Source organism: Mus caroli, unplaced genomic scaffold, assembly GCF_978045245.1.
Source record: "Mus caroli unplaced genomic scaffold, Mus_caroli_1 scaffold_4, whole genome shotgun sequence".
NCBI lineage: Eukaryota > Metazoa > Chordata > Mammalia > Rodentia > Muridae > Mus > Mus caroli.
Genome location: NW_028227259.1, coordinates 128,112,886 through 128,134,694, shown reverse-complemented (window position 1 = coordinate 128,134,694; position 21,809 = coordinate 128,112,886). Strand labels below are relative to the sequence as shown.

The 21,809-nt window shown below is 45.8% G+C and overlaps 1 protein-coding gene across 1 annotated transcript; it reads right to left on the bottom strand.

The window, feature by feature from the left end:
- Positions 1-1,558: 1,558 nt before the first annotated feature.
- Positions 1,559-20,785, bottom strand: Denr (density regulated re-initiation and release factor). Its single transcript, XM_021162974.3, has 8 exons — positions 20,632-20,785; positions 19,788-19,902; positions 12,815-12,834; positions 10,826-10,910; positions 6,841-6,924; positions 4,305-4,421; positions 2,019-2,158; positions 1,559-1,906 (listed from the first exon to the last, which is right to left on the bottom strand). The coding sequence occupies exons 2-8, from the start codon at positions 19,891-19,893 to the stop codon at positions 1,862-1,864; spliced, it is 597 nt and encodes a 198-aa protein (XP_021018633.2). The 5' UTR covers positions 19,894-19,902; positions 20,632-20,785; the 3' UTR covers positions 1,559-1,861.
- Positions 20,786-21,809: the final 1,024 nt, after the last annotated feature.

The following is a 21,809-nucleotide window of genomic DNA, read 5'->3' as shown; positions in this document are numbered from 1 at the left end:
TTTTTCAAGAACTGTTTCAGATCTGGAGAGATGGTCTCAGTGGTTAACAGTGCTAAGTGCCATTCCCAGCATGCAAATGGGCAGGCAGCTCACAGCCACCTTTAACTCCAGCTCCAGGGGCTCCTACAGGTTCTTCTAGCTTCTGTTGGCATCATACCCAAAGGGGGCCCAGTCTGTGGACACTGACCTGTCTTTTCCATGAACACCGAGGGTGTAGTACCTATACCGGGATTCTTACAGCACCAAGAAACCACCACCAGAACACAAACTGGAGTATCCATGATTGGTGCACTTGATTTGCCAAATGTTGCCACTTAGCCAAATTCAGTTAGCGAAGAATTTCATTTTTAACTTCACTCTTATTTTTTTTAAAGATTTATTTATTATATACAGTGTTCTGCATATAGGGCGCCAGATCTCATTACAGATGGTTGTGAGCCACCATGTGGTTGCTGGGAATTGAACTCAGGACCTCTGGAAGAGCAGTCAGTGCCCTCAACCTCTGAGCCATCTCTGTAGCCCTTAACTTCACATCTTTATTACACATTTTATACTAAGACTTTAAAACAAACAAAAAAAGCACCCCTTTGTTCAAGGAAGGATGTTTTTGCATAATGATTTCGTGGACTCTACATTCTTGAAGGAATCTTTAACAACTGTGTTTGTGACGCTACAAGTATGGTAGGTAAGCACTTCTGCCCAGCTACATATATTCCCACACCTAAGGCGTTTAAAAGATAAATGACTTTCACATGTAACACCTGATTTCCAAAACTTAAGTTCACCCGATTCATTCATTAAAACGCCTAGTTTCTCAGTAAGATAGTTAAATTGCAATTTCCCAAACTATAGACTGAAAACAGACAGATGTTGTTTTTAACTGGTTAGGATTTTACCCCCACGGTATATGGGCAGAGTAAGAGCTCCTAGCTCTGCTGAGCATCTGTCACTCCTAACAGGAAGAATAAACGTCTAAAACAAATTTGCAGTCTTAGTCAACATCACCAAACAGGTTCCTAATATTCTTGGAAAAGGCATTTTCAAATATATAGTATATTACCACAGGCTGCACCATTTCTGTACCCAGTCTGTATTATTTATAAGCTCCAACATCGTAACACTGCCTGGCGCCCTCATCCATGAGTTGTATCAGGACTTGCCCTTAGCTTACGATAGTGTTGAAGTGGTTTACTGGGTCAAACAGTGCACAGGGTTCTAAGGCTTTTAACACACTGTACCAAGTAATCTCCAAACAGCGTGAGCAAACCTACCCACCCTGTGACAAAGTGGACTTTTGCTAATGAAGGAACTAATCCAACTAAAAGTCCATTAGATTCTCACCAACCAAGGAGACACACTTCTAGTAAGGAAATGAAAGACAGATTCTTTTGTAAAGTTTGCTCAGCTCTCTCCCCGTGAGCTAACCAACAGAAACTTCCCACAGAGAAGTGCCAGTGCTTGCCCAGCATGCACGAGGCCCTGGGTCCACTGACAGCACTGAGTGGAGGGAGAATCTAGAGTGTTTTTCTAAAATGAAAAGTTAAAAAGAGAAAAAAAATCAGTACCAAATGACCAAAATGTTTTATTTGACTAAATTCAGATTCATGCATAAGCATGACAGTCTCTCCCTCTCTCTCACTTTTCAGACTTTGGCAATTTAAAATAAAAACAAACAAAACCAAACCAACCAACCAAACAAGCAGCCTTGTACGGAACAGTGAGGACGCCGAGGACGAGGAGTCGACAGCTTTACTGTAGGGTATATATACACACATATGTACATATGTATATATTCTGAAAGGCCTCTCCTCTGCTGGCCGTGTCAGCTTTCAGGTCACAGTCAGAAACAATGACTTCAGAATCACTTCTTCACTTCTCCAAGGTCTTCAATGCTGTCGTCATCCACCTAGAAGACACAGGTGAAAGAACTTCATGAATTGTGGCCAAAACTAAGAAAGAAAGGAAATGACTTGCTTTAAGACCCTGCATCCATGGGTACACGCAGCCTGTGCACTCACCTCTGGCCACTTTTCCTGAATGACATCAATGATGTCATCTGTGAAGTCTCCCTGAATGATGATCTCATCCTCCCCTGTCACTGAGGCACCGCAGGAGAATTTTTGAGCAAAAAATCTTTGTGCTTCTTTGAGATCAATTTCTGTTTCAGTTTGTTTGTTTTAGAAAAAGAAAGGACGAGAGCATAATTGGAATCATAAACAAAGGTATTTCTTCATTTTGAAATTTCATCTACATTTTAAATCCATTTAACAGATGGTATTAATGACCCCCTCCCGCCCCACCAGGAGTAACCAAAACTCCCACAGGTAGAGGTCTTAACATGTATTATTTTAAATGTTTGTTTGTTTATTATATAGGAGTACACTGAAGCCGTCTTCAGACACACCAGAAGAGGGCATCAGATCCCATTGCAGATGGTTGTGAGTCACCATGTGGTTGCTGGGATTTGAACTCAGGACCTCTGGAAGAGCAGTCAGTGCTCTTAACTGCTGAGCCATCTCTCCAGCCCCGTAACATGTATTTTCTAGGTCATATAGTCTCAGTACATAAAATAGCATCCTCCACACTATTCCACCACACAGTAAGACCAAAATGGCTAGGTATGGTAACTCACACCTTTAATCCCAACACTCAGAAAGCAAAGGCAGAAGGATCTCTGGATTACAGGAGAGCGTGGTCTACACAGTGAGTTCAGGATATCCAGTGCCACAAAAGAAAGACCATGTTTTAAAAAGAAAGAAAGAAAGAAAGAAAGAAAGAAGAAAATCCAGGAGCATATTACTTCCAAGCATCATGCTTAATTAAGCTCTTTATAGTAGAAACACTGGAAACAGAGAACCAGGCCTTTATATATCTAAGCCCAGACGCCTCGAGCCTTCCTGTCTCAGCTTCCCACGTGGCAGTATTATAGGTATGCCATCTTATACCTATAATTTAAATCTAACACCTGAAGGCTTTGAACAAAACGTCACACCATTACCCTCCTCCCCTCACCTCTACTGTCAAATCCTGGAGATGGGCTAGTTTTCAAACCTCTCAAAAAAGGCTGGTAGAAAAATAGGAGCAGTTCTGGGCAGTATTAAATTCTATCTACCCCACCGCACTCTGTACAAACATCCAAGCAATAATCCCTAAGAGCTGGGCACTGGTACACACCTGCGACCCCAGATACTTAAGAAGCTAAGAAGTAGTTTGAGGTCAGCTAAGGCAACATGGCAAAATATCATCTCAAAAACAAAAACCAAGCAAAAATACCAAAAAGGGGAGAGGGGGAAGGTGCTAGTATTTTCTACAGAAGATTTTAAATGTTAGTTCTAAAATTAGCTAGAAATGTAAAACCCAGGGCCGGAGATTAGATGAGTAAGCAGAGTCCTCTCTTCAATCTCCAGCAGTGGGCCACATAAACTAGGCAGGGTGCTAGTACCCTCCTAGAAATCAGGACTTGGGGGTGGAAGCAGGAGGATCAGGTCAATGACATCCCTCATTACTCGCAGAGCCAGCCTGAGGCATTAGAGTTTCACTCAGTCTTTTTGTTGCTGCTGCTGTTGTTGTTTGTTTGTTTTTGAGGCAAGGTTTCACTATGAAGCCCTGGCTACTCTAGAACTCCTTATATAGACCAGACTGGCATATGCCTGCTTCTGCCTCCTGAGTGCTGGAATTAAAGGGGTGTACCATCACACCTGGCAACCCTACCTTTAAGGTACAACAGAACTTTACAGCAACAGCAACAGAAAACAAAACCAAACGTGCTGAACATGACACATGCTTACAATCCCCAACACCTAGAAAATAAGGTGAGCGGACTGCCGGAACTAGACAGCAAGTTCCAGGCTAGCCTGAGCTACAGAGCAAGATCTTGTCTAAAACACAATTTTTAGAACAAGGGCCAGAAAGACAGATTGCTCAGTGGTTAAGAGCATTGGCTGCTCTTGTAGAAGCTCTAGGTCTGATTCAAAGCACCCACATGGCGGCTCCCAAGTGTCTGTAACTCTAGTTCTAGAGAATCCAGCACCCTCTTGCACCAGGCAGACACATGGTGCACAAACATGCATGCAGTGAAACACCCATACACATGAAACAAAACAAAAACGGAAAGAAATGCAAAACCCCCATTAGCACCTCTTTGGCATATAGAGCTATCCGGAAGCTGGGATGCAGCTTCTGCAAAGCCACAAACACAAGCACGCAGTACAACTGCTATTCAGGATAAGACAGACTCCAGTTCATCACCTAAGCTGCTAGACTCTGAGGCTGAAAACAAAGAAACAAACTACATCTCAACTCACCAAAAGTTGCAAGGCCACACACTCTCGTCACGTATTTCTTCTTTGCTCTGGGAATTTTGGCTATCGTGACCTTCTGTGGTACTGTCTTCTTCTTCTGTTTTATTTGACCTCTTCCACCTTCATTAAGAAAGAACTCACATCAATTGCTTCCTTCTTCACAGTTATAAAACACTGCACAATATTGAGTCTTCTGCTTCATTTTTAAGTTCTTTTCTAATACAAAATTACCCAGGCTACTTATCCAATAAACATTTACCAACTGGTGCCTACTATGTGCTGGGCACTGCACGAAGGACTTAGGGTACAAAGATAAACAAGACACAGTTCCCATCCTGCAGACTCACAGTCTATTAAAATGAGAGGTGGTGGGGAGTTAAACCAGACATGGTGGTGCAGGCCTATAGCATCGCAGCACTCAGTTCAAGTCCAGCCTGGCTTATTCAGTCAGACCACTTAAGGGCCTATGGATTTGTTATCAAGTAAAGGTGTTTGCGCCACACCTGATGACCTGAGTTGAAACCCCAGAACCTATGTGATACAAGGAAAGAACTGGCTCCTGCAAATTGTCCTCTGATTCCCACACATGTGCATCACCTTGTACATACAATAAATATATATACAGTTTTGGTTTTTATCAAGATAGGGTTTCTCTGTATAGTCCAGGCTGTCATGGAACTCAGAAATCCACCTGCCTCTGTCTCCTGAGTGCTGGGATTAAAAGTGTGAGCCGACACCACCCAACACAATAAATAAATAAAAAACAACAGCAACAAACAGGAAATGTTTCCTCAAAGAAGTGACTCCTAAGGTGAATGATAAAGAGGAAAGTATTCAGGTGAAGACAAATGGCTGGACACACATGTATATGCAGTCCAAGAGAAAAAGACATTGCATCTAGGGAGTGCACTGGAGAATGCTTATGGCTAGGTAGCACAGGACGTCAGAAGTCAGTAAGGAATGGGAGCCAAGCCCAGGCATCACTACATTGGGCGAAGCATAACCAGTGAAGAGAGAAAGAAGGAAAAGAAAGATTCATAGCTGTGAGGATCATGTCAGCTGTCGTGTGAAGGGTGGGTCTATGAGAGTAAGGTGGAAGGGGAGGCAATCACTGCTCCTGCAGTCACTCCAGCAGAAACTCAGCAAAAAAGAAACCCAGTGTGGCCTCCGTAACAGCTGCTAGTCCCAGAGTAAAGAGCAGGAGGAACAGAAAGGGCTGGTTTCAGGACTATTAAAGAGGGCAGAGCCCAGCGCAGCTCTTGGGTTTCCAGATTAGATGACAGAATAATTGTGCTACCTTTGCCAAAAAGGGGGAAATAAAGCGTCAATTCAGGACCAGTCAGTTTAGCTTTGGAAGTGCGTCATGTGTGGTATCTGTGGGGACCAGGCACATTTCCAGATGCAGAGATACAGACTTGGGGACTATAGGTATACACTGTAGCAGAAGTTAGAGATAGGACAAGCAGAATGAGGGCCTGGGAAGTCATTTTTAAGGGACACCTGGAAGAAAAGAGGTTTACACAGACAAACAAGAGAAATTCACACTTCAGAAAGGTTCATATGTTCTTTCTACTTAGCAAATACCAAGACACTGGTGACTTTTACCACAGTTTCAGTAAGGTTAAATAAAGTAAGGATAAGACAGGCTGGAACAGCAGTGAGTGACAGGGGTGGGGGTGGGAAGACAGTCTACCTAGTACAGAGGTCTGACTGAGGACACATGACAACAGTGAAGAAAAGGGAGCGACAGACTTGGCAGAGATCTCTCTTCAAGCAGCATGTAGAAGGCCTTAGGTCCAAAGCCCAGCACCGAGGGAAGATAGGGGAGGGCAAATCTTTAAAATATGCTCAGCAGTTAAGCACACTTGATGCTCCTAAGATGAGCCCAGCTCCAGAGATAGGAGTCCTACTGCCTATCTTCCATGGGCAAAGCATGCCTACAGTGCATAGACATACAGACAAAGCACCCATACATATACAATTAAAATAAAAATAAATCATGCGGGGGGGGGGGGGAGGGGAGCTGATTTTAGTCACAAAACAGCGAGGAAGAGGTGAGCGGGATGGCGCTCCAGCATGAAGACTGTTTTAGAGAGGACAGAGCTTAGTGTAAGCAAAAGGAGCCTTCAGCAGAATGGCTGCATGTTAAATGCACATAGGACAGACATGCATGTATTTTGAGTAAGTCTTGTTTCTCCCTTTGAGGCAGGGTCTCTCTACAAACCCTGGCTGTCCTGGAACTCACTGAGATCCTTCCACCTCCATCTCCCAAGTGTTGAGATTAAGGTGTCCCACCATGTCCCAGCTGATTTTGCTTTTTCTTTTTTTGAGACAAGAGTCTCTATGTAGCTGAGGCTGCCCTTGAATTCCCAGCAGTCCTCTGGCCTCAGTCTCTCAAACACTAACATTTGGAGCAGGAGCCACCATGCCCGCTCGGGTCAGCAGGCACATAAGCCTCAACTCACAGCCCCCTCTCTCCACCCGCTTCCTATAAAGGGACGGAACGTTTGCATAAACCACAACTGCGGGTAGGCCTTACCTCTTTTTTGTTTTTTCTTCTCCTCCTCTTCCCCTACTGGTCCTTGGCCTTCAGTAATTCCAGTTTCTTGTTTGGGTGAATTTTCTGGATAGAATAATGAAGCGGAAGAGCATGAACATCATTTTATACTAATATTTTTTAAAGAAGAAAGAAATCACCTGCTGAGGATGTGGCTCAGGCTTGAACGCACAAAGCCCTGGGTTCTGCCCCTACTTTAATTCCAGCACTGAGGTAGAGGCAGGAGGATCGGAAGTACAAGGTTTGGATGTTTTGGCTTCCAGTTGTGCTGGCTGGCGGGTGTTTCCTTACCCCCAGTAAACACCATTCTACAACTGCTGATTGTATGCTTGAGATTTCTCTACTGCTATCAGATTTTTCCTTTTTTTTTTTTTTTTAGACAGGGTTTCTCTGTGTAGCCCTGGCTGTCCTGGTGGAACTCACTTTGTAGACCAGGCTGGCCTCAAACTCAGAAATCCACCTGCCTCTGCCTGCCAAGTGCTGGGATTAAAGGCGTGTGCCACCACCGCCTGGCATGATTTTTCCTATTTTCTAAATTATTTAACTGACAGAAAAAAGAAACCTGATCAAAACCTCTAGACTATCATTTTGGAGGGCTTGTCTCAGATTTTTTTTTTTGAGGACTATGAACAGAGGGATCTTTTACTAGTAAAATGCTGCCAATCAGCCTACAGGATTCTAATGTTTCTGCCAGCTACAAAGTTATGCCTCATCTTATTAAACTAAACCAAGCTAACCAAGATGTCAAAATTTTTCCTCATTAACTTTGTATCTTAAAATGTTCCCCATGAGATTACAGTCAAAGAAACTCAATGGCCAACATAAACTTAAATTGTTTTTTTTCTTGTTTGCTTTTTATGGTTTTTGAGACAAGGTTTCCCTGTGTAACCTTGCTAGTTTCGCAACTCAATGTAGCTATGGCTGGCCTTAATCTCAGGGATCCACTGGCTTCTGCCTCTCAAGAGCCCGGATTAAAGGTGTGCTCCACTCTGCCCAGTTTACTCCTTGAACTCTTCAAGCTGACAGACAAATGGCCTCCTCCATAGTTACATTTTATGGTAGACAATGTTACAAATGTTACCACACTCATCTGACAAGCCCCAAAGATACACACCATCCCCAAATGGGTGTCTTCAGCCCTCGATCACTGCCCCTGGTAAAGTTTTATTGTGGCACCTTACACAGACTCCCCTCTGAGGCCCTGGAACTGCTGCACATATCTTCCTCCCCAAGTCCCTAAGAGCAGTCAGGGTGACCTCTGAGAGAATGGAAGGAGCAATTAGGAGATAGGCAGACTCTGTGGTAGCTGACCTTGTCTCAAAATCTAAAAACAAAGCACAAAACACCCCACAAGGCTCTGCCTCAGCCACTCAGGTAGGAGGATTACAGGACACATCACTATGCCCAGCTCACAAATTATGATTCTTTTTTAGCCATGTGGAAGGGAAGTAAAATACTCAGATCAAGGAAATTTCTAATGGGACTACAGAGGTGACTTAGCAAGTAAGGGCATTTGCTGCTCTAGCAGAGGAGCTAGGTTTGACTATCAGCACCTACATGGGGGCTCACAGTGACCTGTAGCTCCAGCTATAGGAGATCCCACATCCTCTTTTGGCCTCCACAGGCACCAGGCATACATGTTTTGCACAGACATGTATGCAAACATGTTTTTCAAGTATATATACATGAAATAAAAATAAAATCTAAAATTAATAAAAAAGCAAAAAAGGCAGAGTAGTGGTGGCCTTTAATCCCAGCACTTGGGAGGCAGAGGCAGGTGGATTTCTGAGTTCGAGGCCAGCCTGGTCTACAGAGTGAGTTCCAGGACAGCCCAGGCTTCACAGAGAAACCCTGTCTTGAAAAAAACAAAACAAAACAAAAAACAAATAAATAAATAAGGGAAACTTTCGTTTCTTTCTTCCATCCCTTCTCTCTCTCAACATTTTTCTTTTCTTTCTTCCATCCCTTCTCTCTCTCTCTCTCTCTCTCTCTCTCTCTCTCTCTCTCTCCCTCCCTCCCTCCCTCCCTCCCTCTCTCAACATTTGTAAAGTTCTGGCCAGCCAGAATTATGGTGAGATTGTCTCAAAAACAAAACAACCTGTATTGTTCAGATAGGAATAAAAATACAATATAAGCAACGTGTTAACACCACGGCAGCTGCAGTTAAGAGCTGCAGGGAGCCGGGTGTGGTGGCGCACGCCTTTAATCCCAGCACTCGGGAGGCAGAGGCAGGCGGATTTCTGAGTTCGAGGCCAGCCTGGTCTACAAAGTGAGTTCCAGGACAGCCAGGGCTATACAGAAAAACCCTGTCTCGAAAAACCAAAAAAAAAAAAAAAAGAGCTGCAGGGATAGAACAGAAAGGACTCAATCTAAACACCAATGTTCACCAAAGAAAACTAGCCTTGCAGCCAATTGGGAAGGAATTACATTTAGCCAGAAGCATGGCGGCATGTTCTGTCCCCCATGATTTGGCACAGAAGTGGGAGCAGGAGGGTAAGGGGCTTGAGGCCAATCTTGATACACAGTGACTATATGCAGGGCTACATGAAGAAAAAGATGCTCGATTCATGTATCATTCAAAGTACTTAAATGATAAAGCTCACTTGCTGCTCCACAAACAAATCAGCAGTTCACTCACAGTCCTCACCTTCCTCAGTGACTGCCAGTTAAGACAGCTAGTTTCAGGCCACGTGCTTCCCAGGATTCGTCCTGTGAGTGAGTGAGCACCTCAGCTTTCTGTGCAGCAGATGCACACTCATCGCCCCTTCACAGCCTCAAAGTGGAAACACTTCAGCTAAGCCCACTTCACCTTGCTTCTTTCCTTCTGCCTCATTCCCATGATCTTCAATTATCCCTTCTTCCTCCTCATTGCCAGTCTGTTCCTGAATGGTGAGCAGGACAGAAACCTAGCAGCCACTTCTGCAGCAAGGCCAGAGTAGAGGTGACAGTAATGTCACAGGCAGCTGCAGTCTGAGAAGGCTCTTCTTGTGGGCGAAGGAATCCCTGGAGTCCCTTTATTTTATGTCAGCCTGCTGACAGCATCCTCCCTCACAGTGGTAGCATTCTCTGACCCCATGTAAAATTGTTTTCATTTTACTCTCCAGACAGGACAGCACTCACAGAATGAGCCAATCGCACCTATTTCATTGTCAGTTTAGAATCTTAACACACTGCTCTTGTTAACATCGGGTTCTGGATGAGACTTGCTTTTCCTGCATCCCTCTCCAAGTCACAATCATAGTCTAGGCAGGTGATGCTCAGAGGCTAATTAATTACAAGACCAGGCTCAAGTGTTCTTTCCAAGAGTGACTAAGTAAGTGCCTATTCCTGCAAAGGCCTTACCAAAGACAAGGGTTTTTGCTTCATGGAAACAATACGAAACTGAGCAGCAAAGAAAGGGGCAACATGGGACAAACTGGAATGGAATAGGCCGTTTCCAGCCTAGACCTTTTCTTGTTCCTGCTACTACCTTTATTTTACCAAGCTTATGAGAGGAGCCAAGAGGTCTGTCCTCCTGTCTGTGACACCTCAGCACCACCAACCCTACCACTAAGCTACATCTACGAGTCTCTTTTCCATTACCGGATGGGGTCTCTTAAGTTGCCTGGCTGGCCTTGACTGTCCAACTACAGCCTGCCATATCACTGGGGCAGTTAAGCCTTCACCACTAGGTTCAGCTAAACTTTCTTTTTTGTTGTTGTTTTTATTTTTAAGAATTATCTATTTATTTTATATGTATATGAGTACACTGTAGCTATCTTCAGACACACCAGAAGAGGGCATCAGATCCATTATAGATGGCTGTGAGCCACCCTGTGGTTGCTGAACTCAGTGCTCTTAACTGCTGAGCCATCTCTTTAGGCCCCCCAGCTAAACTTTCTTATGTTTAAAATGCCCACGTGTATTTGTTCAATACAATTCTAACTTAAAAACAAAACAATGTTCAAAAAAGGAAAAGAGTCCATACCTACAGTAAGTTTTGCAAATTCATTTGGAAAGTTCTTCTCTAGCCATTGTCTACATTTAGCAACATCAGGCATGTATTCACAGTACTAGAAGAGAAGGAAAAGAACTCTTAAGTGAGAAATCATGCATTTCAATCAATACAACTTCATTAGAAACCATCCCATATACCCCCTACACAAAGAATAATAAGCTACACACACTCTCTTTCTGTCTCACTAGGTAGCCAGGTAGCCTCTACATCCAAATCCTCTGGCTTGTGCAGTGCTGGAATTACCAGGCCGCCATGCTCAGCCTCACCTGACTCATTCTCAGGAAATCTAATAAACCTTTAATAAACAAACCCCAGGGCTGGAGAGATGGCTCAGCGGGTAAGAGCACTGACTGCTCTTCCGAAGGTCCTGAGTTCAATTCCCAGCAAACATATGGTGGCTCACAACCACTGGAAATGAAATATGATGCCCTCTTCTGGTGTGCCTGAAGACAGCTACAGTGTACTTATATATCATAATAAATAAATATTAAAAATAAAAGAAAGAAAGAAATCCCAGATCAGGACCCCTCAGAGCTCAGGACCCCTCAGGGCAGCAGTTTCCTTCTCCACCAAGCAGAAGGGTCCCTGGAAGAGTGACAGCCAGGTGCACAGGCACATGCCTGTGAGCCCAGCACTCAGAGGACCAGGTCAAGAACTGTGAGATCAAAGTCATAAACCATACAGTGAGGCCACCTCCTCTGAGAAACAAGAGGGAGGGCGGGGAGTCATTAAAAAAGCATGGCCCTCATTATTTTCCTGACTTGTCCACAGAGCTTGACTGAAGGAAAGTCTTACACGGTGACCTTGTCATTCTTCCTCTTCTCTAACATGTATGTCCTGGCTTTCAGGTCATTTTGCTTCCATCATCTGACTACTACGAATTCCACACAAAAATCTAAAACCTACAGCCGGTCCTGGCACCCACAGTCAGCTACCAACCATCTGCAACTCCAGTTCCAGAGACTCCAATGCCGCCTTTGACCTAAGGGCACCTGCTGTGCACATACAATATACAACTCATGCAGGCACATACACAGTAAATCAATAAGTAACTCAAATCTTTTTTTTTAAGAAAGAAAAATGACATCTATAGTCATAGCTACTCAAGAGGCTGAGGCAGGAGGATTGTTTAAATGTGTGAGTTCAAGGATAATCTAGGCAACATAGTAAGACCTTCCAACATTCCAACATTCATTCAGTTTTGGTTGAGACAGTTTCTCTGTGTAGTTCTGATTGTCCTGGAACTTACTTTGTAGACCAGGCTGGCCTCAAACAAGACATCCACTTGCCTCTGCCTCTGTCTCCTAAGTACTGGGATTAAAGGCTTAAAGGTGTGCACCATCACACCTAGCTAAGACCCTAATTTAAAGAAACAAGCAAGTAACAGGGTACATGGACAACTCAAAAGTCTAATTTATAAGATAAAAATGTTCTGATCCAGGGTCAGCAGGATGGCTCAGTGAATTCATGTCCGTCCTTGCCACCAAGCTTGCTTGACTTTGGTATCCTGGAACCCACAGGATAGGAGAGAACTGACTCCAAGTTTTCCTCGGCCCTGCACAGGTGCACTGTGGAACATGTTACATCCGCACGCTCTCACACATACACACAAACTATTCTGATCCAAAGTTGTCTATAAAAAGTTGAAATGCTATCAAATGATAGGAAATGAAAAACAGAAGTTCTTAAGATTAGCTCTAACATCAAGAGTGATCTCACGGGGCTGGTGAGATGGCTCAGTGGATAAGAGCACCCGACTGCTCTTCCAAAGGTCTGAAGTTCAAATCCCAGCAACCACATGGTGGCTCACAACCATCTGTAACGAGATCTGACTCCCTCTTCTGGAGTGTCTGAAGACAACTACAGTGTACTTACATATAATAAATAAATAAATCTTTAAAAAAAAAAAAAAAGTGATCTCACATGCAGAAAACAACAAAGCTGCCGAGCAGGACTTACCTCTGTTGGTAATGAACAGACTAGAGATGGGGAGAAAAAAGATGAGAGGTTAGAGCCATGGGAACACAAGCCTCCTAACCCTTCCTAGCTGACAGAGTACTTCATTCCACCCCCCACCCCCAGCTGTCTCCTTTTTAAAGTCACCTATGTGTCACTACCTCTTCTACTTCTCAATCAAATATTCTAGGGTTTTCCCTCTCTTAACACTCCAAGAATACTAAGGACCAGGCAGGAATCACTCTAGCTAGCTTCAAATGCCATGACCTTGCAGCCTCCGCCTCCTGGGTGCTGAGGTCACCAGCACGCACCAGCCTGCCTGCCTTCATCACTGTCTCTACCACTTACTTCTCAAACACTGCTCTGCAGGCTTCAGAGGTAAAAGATACACGATTATTTCAAATGACAGTATGCTGACATTATGATCTAAAGACAACTGTCTGCTGATGTAATATCAAACTTTTTAGTATTTTCTAATTCATCTATAAGTGTTAGTCTTTAGTTAAGATGAGAGCTTCCTCAAGACAATTGTGCATTACTCATTTCTCTGAATGAAACACAATGGCACAAGCAGAAGCATAAAACATGTTTTCTAAATAAAGTCAATCTGTCCTCTAAATCCCTGCTAAGTAAATCTCTAGCTGAGAGATAACACCAGTGTCCTCTAACTCGTATCTCTCCAGGGCTGGAGAGGTGGCACAGCACTTTAATACACCTGTTGCTCTTGCAAAGATGGGAGTTTAGTTCCCAGCACCTACATCAGTGTCCAACAACCATCTGTAACTCAAGCTCCAGGAGATCTGCCACCCTCAACCAGCATCTGTGAGGACCCAGGGTGTGACAAAAACACACATAGACTCATAAATAAACACAGAGAAGGAGACAGAGACAGGGCCACATAACACTACCACCCAGGCTAGGTTGGAATTCCTGGTCTCAAATGATCTTGCCTCAGTCTCCTGAGCAGCTGGGACTGTAGGTCCATAACACCATAGGTCACTACACCATTCTTCTAAACCCCACTTAGATCTGACTAAATCTTCCTGTAGGCTGGTCAGTCACTAAGTCTGCTTCCTCCAATTTTTATCCTGCTGCCAGACATGAAGCTACGTGAGAACATAGCTTCTTTGCTCAAAATCCTTCAGTGACCAACAGCATCTAAGACCCAAGTCCCCACACTTTGGTCCCAGACCCAACTGTCTCAATTTTCTGCTCCTACTTCAAAGATCATTATCAAGCACACCACAATCCCTGCAAATCTCCATTCCCCATCCTTTCCTACCACTTTCCCTGCTTTTCTGTCCCTGCTTAAATTCTACCTTCCTACCAACTGTGCTCACCTCTACAGTCTCCTCCAACTCTCCACAACCTCTCCCCTTCCACACCACCACCGTGACTGTCCCAGATGTGTATTTCTTGTTTCCCTCTGCTACCAATTACACCTGTGTACCCTGACTGCCCTCCTGCCCCCTAACACTAAAGCTGCTCAGTGAATGTTAAGTTACATGCAGAGAACAGGCAGAGCCTTGCTGTTTTCTAATTCTTCCCAGAGTCTAGAACAGCACCTTATCCAGATGTCAATTACAGATTCACTGTGATATGGACCTATTAAGAACGCCATTGTACTTTCCTACCAAGCTGGCTAATGAAGCCCAAAATCCTAACATGCTAATGTAGAACTTTAAATGTATCTTTTGGTAGCCTCTGCTCTCCAGGCCTGGGCCACAGAAAACACCTCGTATCATTGACTCACACAGGCAGTCAATAAAACTGCTGTTTCACAGGACACTATTATCACTAGGACCCAAGGCTGAACACAGGGCCCATTTGCTTGTCACCCCCTTACTGCACTCGTCCGAGACCCTTCCATTCCTCCACTCCTAATTTATAGTTGTATCAGTATCACTTAACTCAGTGTTTTCTATTCCCTAAGCAATTCTCTCCTTCTACCATGTGGGTTCCAAGGACGAACTCAGGCGTCAGGCTTGGTAGCAGTCTCCTTTACAAGTGAGCCCATTACTCCCAAGTGTTTCTTATACATGTGGATCTCAAGCTCCCTGGGAGTTAGAAGCACCCCTTCCCTTAGTGTTGCAATACCAGCAAAACTTAGGGAGGGAAAGGAAAAACAGCACACGATCTCAAAAAGGCGAAGGACGGGGAACAGAACTACCGGCAGGCAGACACTTGCAGTCAGTCTAAGCCTGATTACCTGAGTTCAATTACTGCACTCCTCAACACCGGGAAAATTAACTATCAACGGCTGTCCTGAGCTCTACACTCACACACACACCCTTTCAAAAGTCACCTCAGAGGTGACATACATAAGGTCTAGGATTGTATATCTGTTTATTGTTTCTCTAACCCAAGAAACCCTGGGCTTGATTGACCCTTAATGCTTCATAAACTGGACACAGTGGCACACAACTGAAGCTAGCACTCAGCAGGCAGAACAAGATGATCAGAAGTTCAAGGTCACTGTCATCATCATCTAGACAGCAAGTTCAAGGACAGCCTGGGCTACATGACCTTTTTTCCCCCCTGAAATCTAGCAGAGGGTGGTGGTTTACACCTTTATACCAGCAGATGGGAAGCAGAGGCCAGCCTAGAGTACACTGAGTTCTTGGCCAGACAAAGGATTCAATGCCTTCTGGCTCTGTGATTGCCAGACACTCAAGTGGTACATGGACAGACACATAAGCAAACAGCCATTCATACACATAAAATCATAGATAGATAGATAGATAGATAGATAGATAGATAGATAGATAGCAAGGCCTCAAACTCAGAGACCTGCCTGCCTCTGCCTCTTGGGTGCTGGTACTAAAGGTAAGCTCTGCTATGTTTTTAAGATAGGGTCTTACTCTGTAGCCCAAGCTGGCCCCAATCTTGCAACAACTTTCCTTTCTGCAGGCCTCAGCCACCATGCCCGGCTTGATCTCTGTTAGTTGTTTATTGTGTGTATATACAGGTAGCTGTGCCATGACCCACTTTCAGGAGTTGGTTTGTTACTTCTACAATGCGGGTCATGAGTTCCAACTCAAGACTGTACAACAATCATGTACCTGCTGAGCCATCTCAGAGGCCCAATGGCTGGGTTTTTGTTTTGTTTTGTTTTTGTTTTTCGAGACATGGTTTCTCTGTGCAGCCCTGGCTGTCCTGGAACTCACTCTGTAGACCAGGCTGGCCTCGAACTCAGAAATCCGCCTGCCTCTGCCTCCCAAGTGCTGGGATTAAAGGCGTGCGCCACCACTGCCTGGCTGTTTTTTTTTTTTTTTGGTTTTTTTTTTAAGTAAAACTTTTTTCCATAAAACATGTCCTGGTCACAATTCCCCTTCCCCAAGCCCAACAGTTCTTAACTGCATTGGTAAACAAGCTTAAAGAACTACACTGAAGCTAGGAATGGTGGTATGTGCCTTTAATTCCTACTCTAACCCTAGGGATTAGCCTGGTCTACAGCTAAAGTTGCAAAAGAGCAAGGGCTACACAGAGAAACCCTGACTTGAAAAAAAAATAATCAAAGAAAAAAAAATTACGGGTTGGAGAGATGGCTCAGTGGTTAAGAACACTGGCTGCTCTTTCAGAGGTTCTGAGTTCAATTCCCAGCACCCACATGGTGGCTCACGACCACTTGTTATTGGATCTTCTGGTGTGTCTGAAGACAGTGACAGTGTACTCACCATATATAAAATTAAAATTTCTTCAAAGAAAGGAAGGAAGGAAGGAAGGAAGGAAGGAAGCAAGCAAGCTAGCTAGCTAAGAGTAGAGGCAGAGGCAGAGTCAGGAGGAATTCTGTGACTTCAGTGCCAGTCTTGATCTATACAGTGAGTTCCAGGCCACTCGGGGATACAGAGAGACCCAGTCTGAAAAATGTTATATTGAATTAGTATTTTATTCTTAAGTTAACTGTGCCACGGAATTTATATAAATCGTCTGTCTTAAGATTTTTTTTTTTTTTTGGTTTTGTTTCTTGTTTTTGAAACTAGGTCTTACTATGTAGCTTTGGCTGGCTTGGAACTTGCTTGTAGACCAGGCCAGCTTGCTTTTGTCTCCTGAATGCTGGGATGAGACATCTGCCACCATGCCGGGCTCATCTGCCTTAATATGTTCTCTTTTCTTCTCATCTTACAAACCTTAAGAAACAGATCTCTAAATCTTACAGAAATCAGGGAACTTGCCTAGGGCCACATACCTTGGAAGTATTTAAGTCAGAAAGCATACTCTGGCCCATCACTTCTCACAACCAATATCATAACAAAACTCAAATCCATTCTATGTAATGTCTTCCTTTCTACCTCCGCCCCTTTCCTTCCTTTCAAGGGTTTTGAGGAGACAGAGTCTGTCTAGCTCTGAGATCTTCCTGCCTAAGCTTCATGAAGGCAGGGATTATGTGTTCCTTTACATCAAATTTAGAGAACGAATGTGGTGCTCAGGCCTTTCAGCAAGCACGCGTCCCTGCTGAGCCACCCTGATGGCTTCTCTTAGGAAGCCGGCAAACATGTCTTAGCTGTGTTCTTCCCTGTTCCTAAGCACCTCCCACAAGCTCCCTTAAAGCCCGTGCTTACAGTTTCTTGCATCTTCCATGGGAAAACACCTAAGGGGAGATGATGCTGATGCATTGGAGGAGGCAGAGGCTCAGGGGCCCAGGCTTGGGAGGCCACTGTAACTCCCTCAGAGGCCTTGGCAGAAGTCTCTAGGGTCGTGACAGGAGCCAGGGCTGAGGCCACAGAGTATTTTATTCATGGAGTGAAGACCAAAGGCAAGGAGAGGATCCTCAACAGCAAGCTGAGCCACTTGGTGCTACGGACACGAGAACCAAGCCTCTAGAGATCTTTTCTGCCCGCCCTTTAAGGAATCAGGACATTGGCTTTCTCCTGGGGACATCCCTTAAGGATAAGTGCTGAGGCAGAAGACACTCATACCGCCCAGCAGCCCAGATTTAAGGGACTACTCCTGCTCCTGGGGACTACAGCAGTCACACTGGTCTGAAAGTTAAGTGTTCCAAGGGTAGCCACTGCCATCCAAGGAGCTTGGCCAAGCTTCCCACCATCCTTACGGAGAGAGGTTACTAAGGGCACAAGAACTGCACACCCATATGAAGTGGCAGGCTGCTGTAGCCTTGTGCTGCTTCATCTCACTGACACTAAAAAGGCCATCGGCACCATCTTGGCTCCTATGTCCAGGAAGCTGGTGCCAATGAGTAGCACCGATAATGACCACTGTACTTCAGTCCGGACTATACAGTACCTCATCAACTTCAAGGCCAGCTTTGATTCTACAGCTACCTGACCTCTGGAAAGAGACCGTGTTCATTCAAATCTCCTTATCAGGAGTTTACAGAATGTCTTGTGAAAACTCAAACCAGAATCTTCATGCAGAGGACCCAGGATTTAACCATGGCTACCACACAGGTTCTCTACAATAAAGTTAACCAAGCTTGTTTAAAAGAAGGGGGGAAAAAGGAAGAAAGGGTGAAGGTTAAAGAGATGGCTCAGTGCTTAAAGAGGCTTTACATTCTGACAGAAGACCCAGGTTTGATTCCTAGCACCCACTTAGTAGCTCAGTACCGCCTGTAACTTGAGTTTCAAGGGATCCAATGCCCTCTTCTAACCCCCACGGGCTCCTGCACACACATGGCACACACATATACACTCAGGTATATACATAAACCCCCCTTTCCTTGGTGACGGGGATCGGGGGTGGGGGGAGGGAGAGCCTGTTTCTTTAAACTCCAACTTCATTTTATTAATAAGTCTAGCAGGGCCAAGCAGTGGTAGTGCACGCCTTTAATCCCAGCACTTGAGAGGCAGAGGCAGGTGGATCTCTGAGTTTGAGGCCAGCCAGGTCTACAGAAGGAGTTCCAGGACAGCGAGGGCAGCATAAAAAGGCTTTGTCTTTGGGGGAAACAGTCTGGAGATGCTTTAGTCTTATTCAATAAAGGACTTGCCACATAAGGCTAAAGACTGAGTCAGGATCCCCAGCAACCTCAGTATCCATGTAAAACTTGTGCAGAGAGCCACAGGCCCTCAGTCCCGACCCTGCAGAGGCTGAATCCATAGTGCCTGTTAGCCTGCTGGTCCAGCTCATTAGTGCGTGCCAGATGCAGTGAGAGACCTCTCCCAAGAACTGACACACGGGAGTGAGTCAGGAAGTCATCCAACACTAACCTCTGCTATCACACGCACTCACACACGTACACACACAAAACCCCATCATATCATTCAAGCCAGACTTTCCACAGACTGTCAGACTACACATCACTCCGACCTCATCTTCTCCGTCTACTCCTTAACCAACACCCTTCCTGTGCTGTAAGAATTTAACATTGCTCAAGGAGCATATGGGGCACCTGATGCCAAGCCTGAGGGCCACGGGATCCACACAGTGTACAGAACCAAGGCCCACACGAGGTCCTCGACAGCCACACATGGATGTGGCACGAGTACACACAAGCACAAATGAAATTAAAATGTAATGGGGGAGGAATAAACCCACTCAAGATTCTAGTCAGACATCAAGCTCCCCCCCCCCCAACCCTCCTCACTCCAGGACTGGGACTGAATGTAGAGGCTTTGAACTTTCTGGACAAGTGCCGTGCCACCAAACAACATCTCCAGGCCCTGCTTCATTTCCTTTAGGATTCTGTTCCTTAGCTCTTCCATCTTTCACCATCCCTAAGGCTCCTTAGCTTCCAACAAGCTTTCCTTAACAAAGGAACACCAGTCAGGCTGGGATCAGGCTCCTGGTATATCTCTCTACTTCAACTGGCCAGGAAACTCCTCCAGGCTTGGACGCAAGACCCAAATGACCCAGGAAAAGGAGGAGTATCTACCAACCCATGGGTCCTCACTAGGCTCCCCGTCTCTTCAACTAAGAATCCACCCAACCACCAAAGACAGCTGGGGGAGCGAACACGACCAAATGTGAAACTATCAATATCAGGTATAAAAACCAGCGAGTAAGTCGTTCCAACACTTACCTCCACAATAAAGGACTCGAAGAGGGTAATCCGCATCTAACTTGGCACTGTTCTTCGTATCGCCTTTGCAATCTGCCCCGCTGGATTCAGAAATGTCAGTAGCCATCTCACAAACCTGGAAACAAGAATGACACACACGACTTCACTATCTGAGAAGCTCGACCCCCGCCCCCCAAATAAGCAGCCTTGGTGGGGTGCAGTCTTAGCTTCCACTGTGCATCCCCAAACACCAAAGCTGTTTTGAGTCTATTAAAAGAAGGACACGAAGTCTCATTAGAGTCACTGATGATCAACTGGAGCCTCATCTACCTGCATCCACGGGTTTACAGGGAAGCGAGAATTAAATGGGGCCGTGAAGGCTCAGGATTGGGGCAGGGGCAAAAGGGGACACCAGAGGAAAAGAGGAAGCAGTAGGGGGGACATAGGGTGGTGGCTTCAACAGAGACGGGACAGGTCTGAGGTTGCTATGGGAGGGATGCAGCCTGCAGTTAAAAGGCTATGGACATCTTGGCACGACAGGGACGAAGTCACTCGAGGTGCCCAGAATGCAAGGTGCGGCGACAGCAAAATCCCTAAAAGAGACCAAGCCAGGGACAAGGACGGCAATGCCACAGCCTGGGGAGGGGAAATCGGGCCAGGTCTGGGGAAAAGGACAGGTAGCCCCGCGGGAAGGCTGGGCTAAGGGGGACATCCCGGGGACGCCACAGGAGGCCCCCATGTGGGCGGGCGTGGAGACGCCCGGCCCGGCCCCCTTCCTGCTTTAGGCAGCGCCTGGGCCGCCATCGGCCGCGCCGCCAGCTCCCCGGGAAGCCGCCGCAGCAGCGCGAATGAGAGCCCTCATTACCCAGCCGGTCGCACGGCCCCCGCCGCCTCCGCTCCCGCCAGCTGAAGCGACACATGCAACTCCTCTTCCCGGCCACGGCTGCCCCGAAATTCGCTGCTGGGGCGCGCTCGCGCGAGACAATGAGCCTTTATCGCGATATCCCGGGCCAGCCGCTAGGAGGATGTCGCGAGACGCCACCGTGCCGGGGGTGGGCGGGGCCAAAAAAGGGAGGAGCATGCGCCCCTGCGTAGAGCCCCGGGTGGAAGGGGTGTGGGTTGGGGAAACCGGACTGAGTTGTGTAGAGGCGGCCGGCGGGTAGGGGGCGCTGGCTATCCATTGGCAAAGGTGGAGCCAGCGGCTCAGGCTGTCCCTGCGCAGTGGGGCGTGGACTGGACTGGCGCAGAGGTTCTTGAGTCACAGGTGACTGACTCTCTATTAATGATGTGGGCAGCCTTGCCCCAGTGTCTGGGCTACATCCTAGTGTCCCGACTAACCACTAACTAGCCTGATGCATAAGTCACCCCACGGCGGACAGATGGTGGCTGAATGAGACATAGGGTTTTATTTCATTCCAATTCCCTAAATAGGAATTACTCCTGCAAAGGTCATATTAATTACTGTTCGAATTTATTTCATCAGGCTGACGACTGTTCCTATATGCTCCTTTTTGCATATTTCACCTTCTACGTGTTCTATAACGGGAATTTTCCCATCCGGTCTCAGGATTTCTGGTTTTAACCACACGGGTCCTTGTCTAAATTTTGCTTCCTTGTTTTTATTTTGGGGAAATCCCTTCATCTGCATACTCAGCCCAAGTCCCACTTGTGAAACAGGAATAGCACTGGGACACTTTCGGAGCTCAGAAAGGGCCTGGTAGAAAGACCATTACGTTTTTGCTTTTAATATCACCTGCATGAACTAAGCTACCCGACATATGGCCCCCTCCCGGAACTTTCCTTTGGTGCTGGGAATTGAACCCAGGGTTTTGTGAATGCTATAGAAGTGTTCTGCCTTGAGTTACAGGCCCAGCCCTAATCCCAACACTTGGGAGACGGAGGCAGGCCAGTGTCTGAGTTTTAGACCAACCTAGTCTACAAAGTTAAAAGTTGTTGGCCTGTAGCTAGGCGTAGGGCATTTGTGTTGAATATACAAGGCTCTGGGTTTAATCTACAGACTGGAAAAAAAAAAAAAAAACACAC

Coding starts and splice junctions, on each gene's coding strand:
- Denr (XM_021162974.3), bottom strand. CDS start 19,893: ATGGCTACTGACATTTCTGAATCCAGCGGGGCAGATTGCAAAGGCGAT. Junction 10,911..12,814: donor TCTGTTCATTACCAACAGAG/GTAAGTCCTGCT, acceptor CTTCTCTTCTAG/TACTGTGAATACATGCCTGA. Junction 6,925..10,825: donor ATTTGCAAAACTTACTGTAG/GTATGGACTCTT, acceptor TATTCTATCCAG/AAAATTCACCCAAACAAGAA.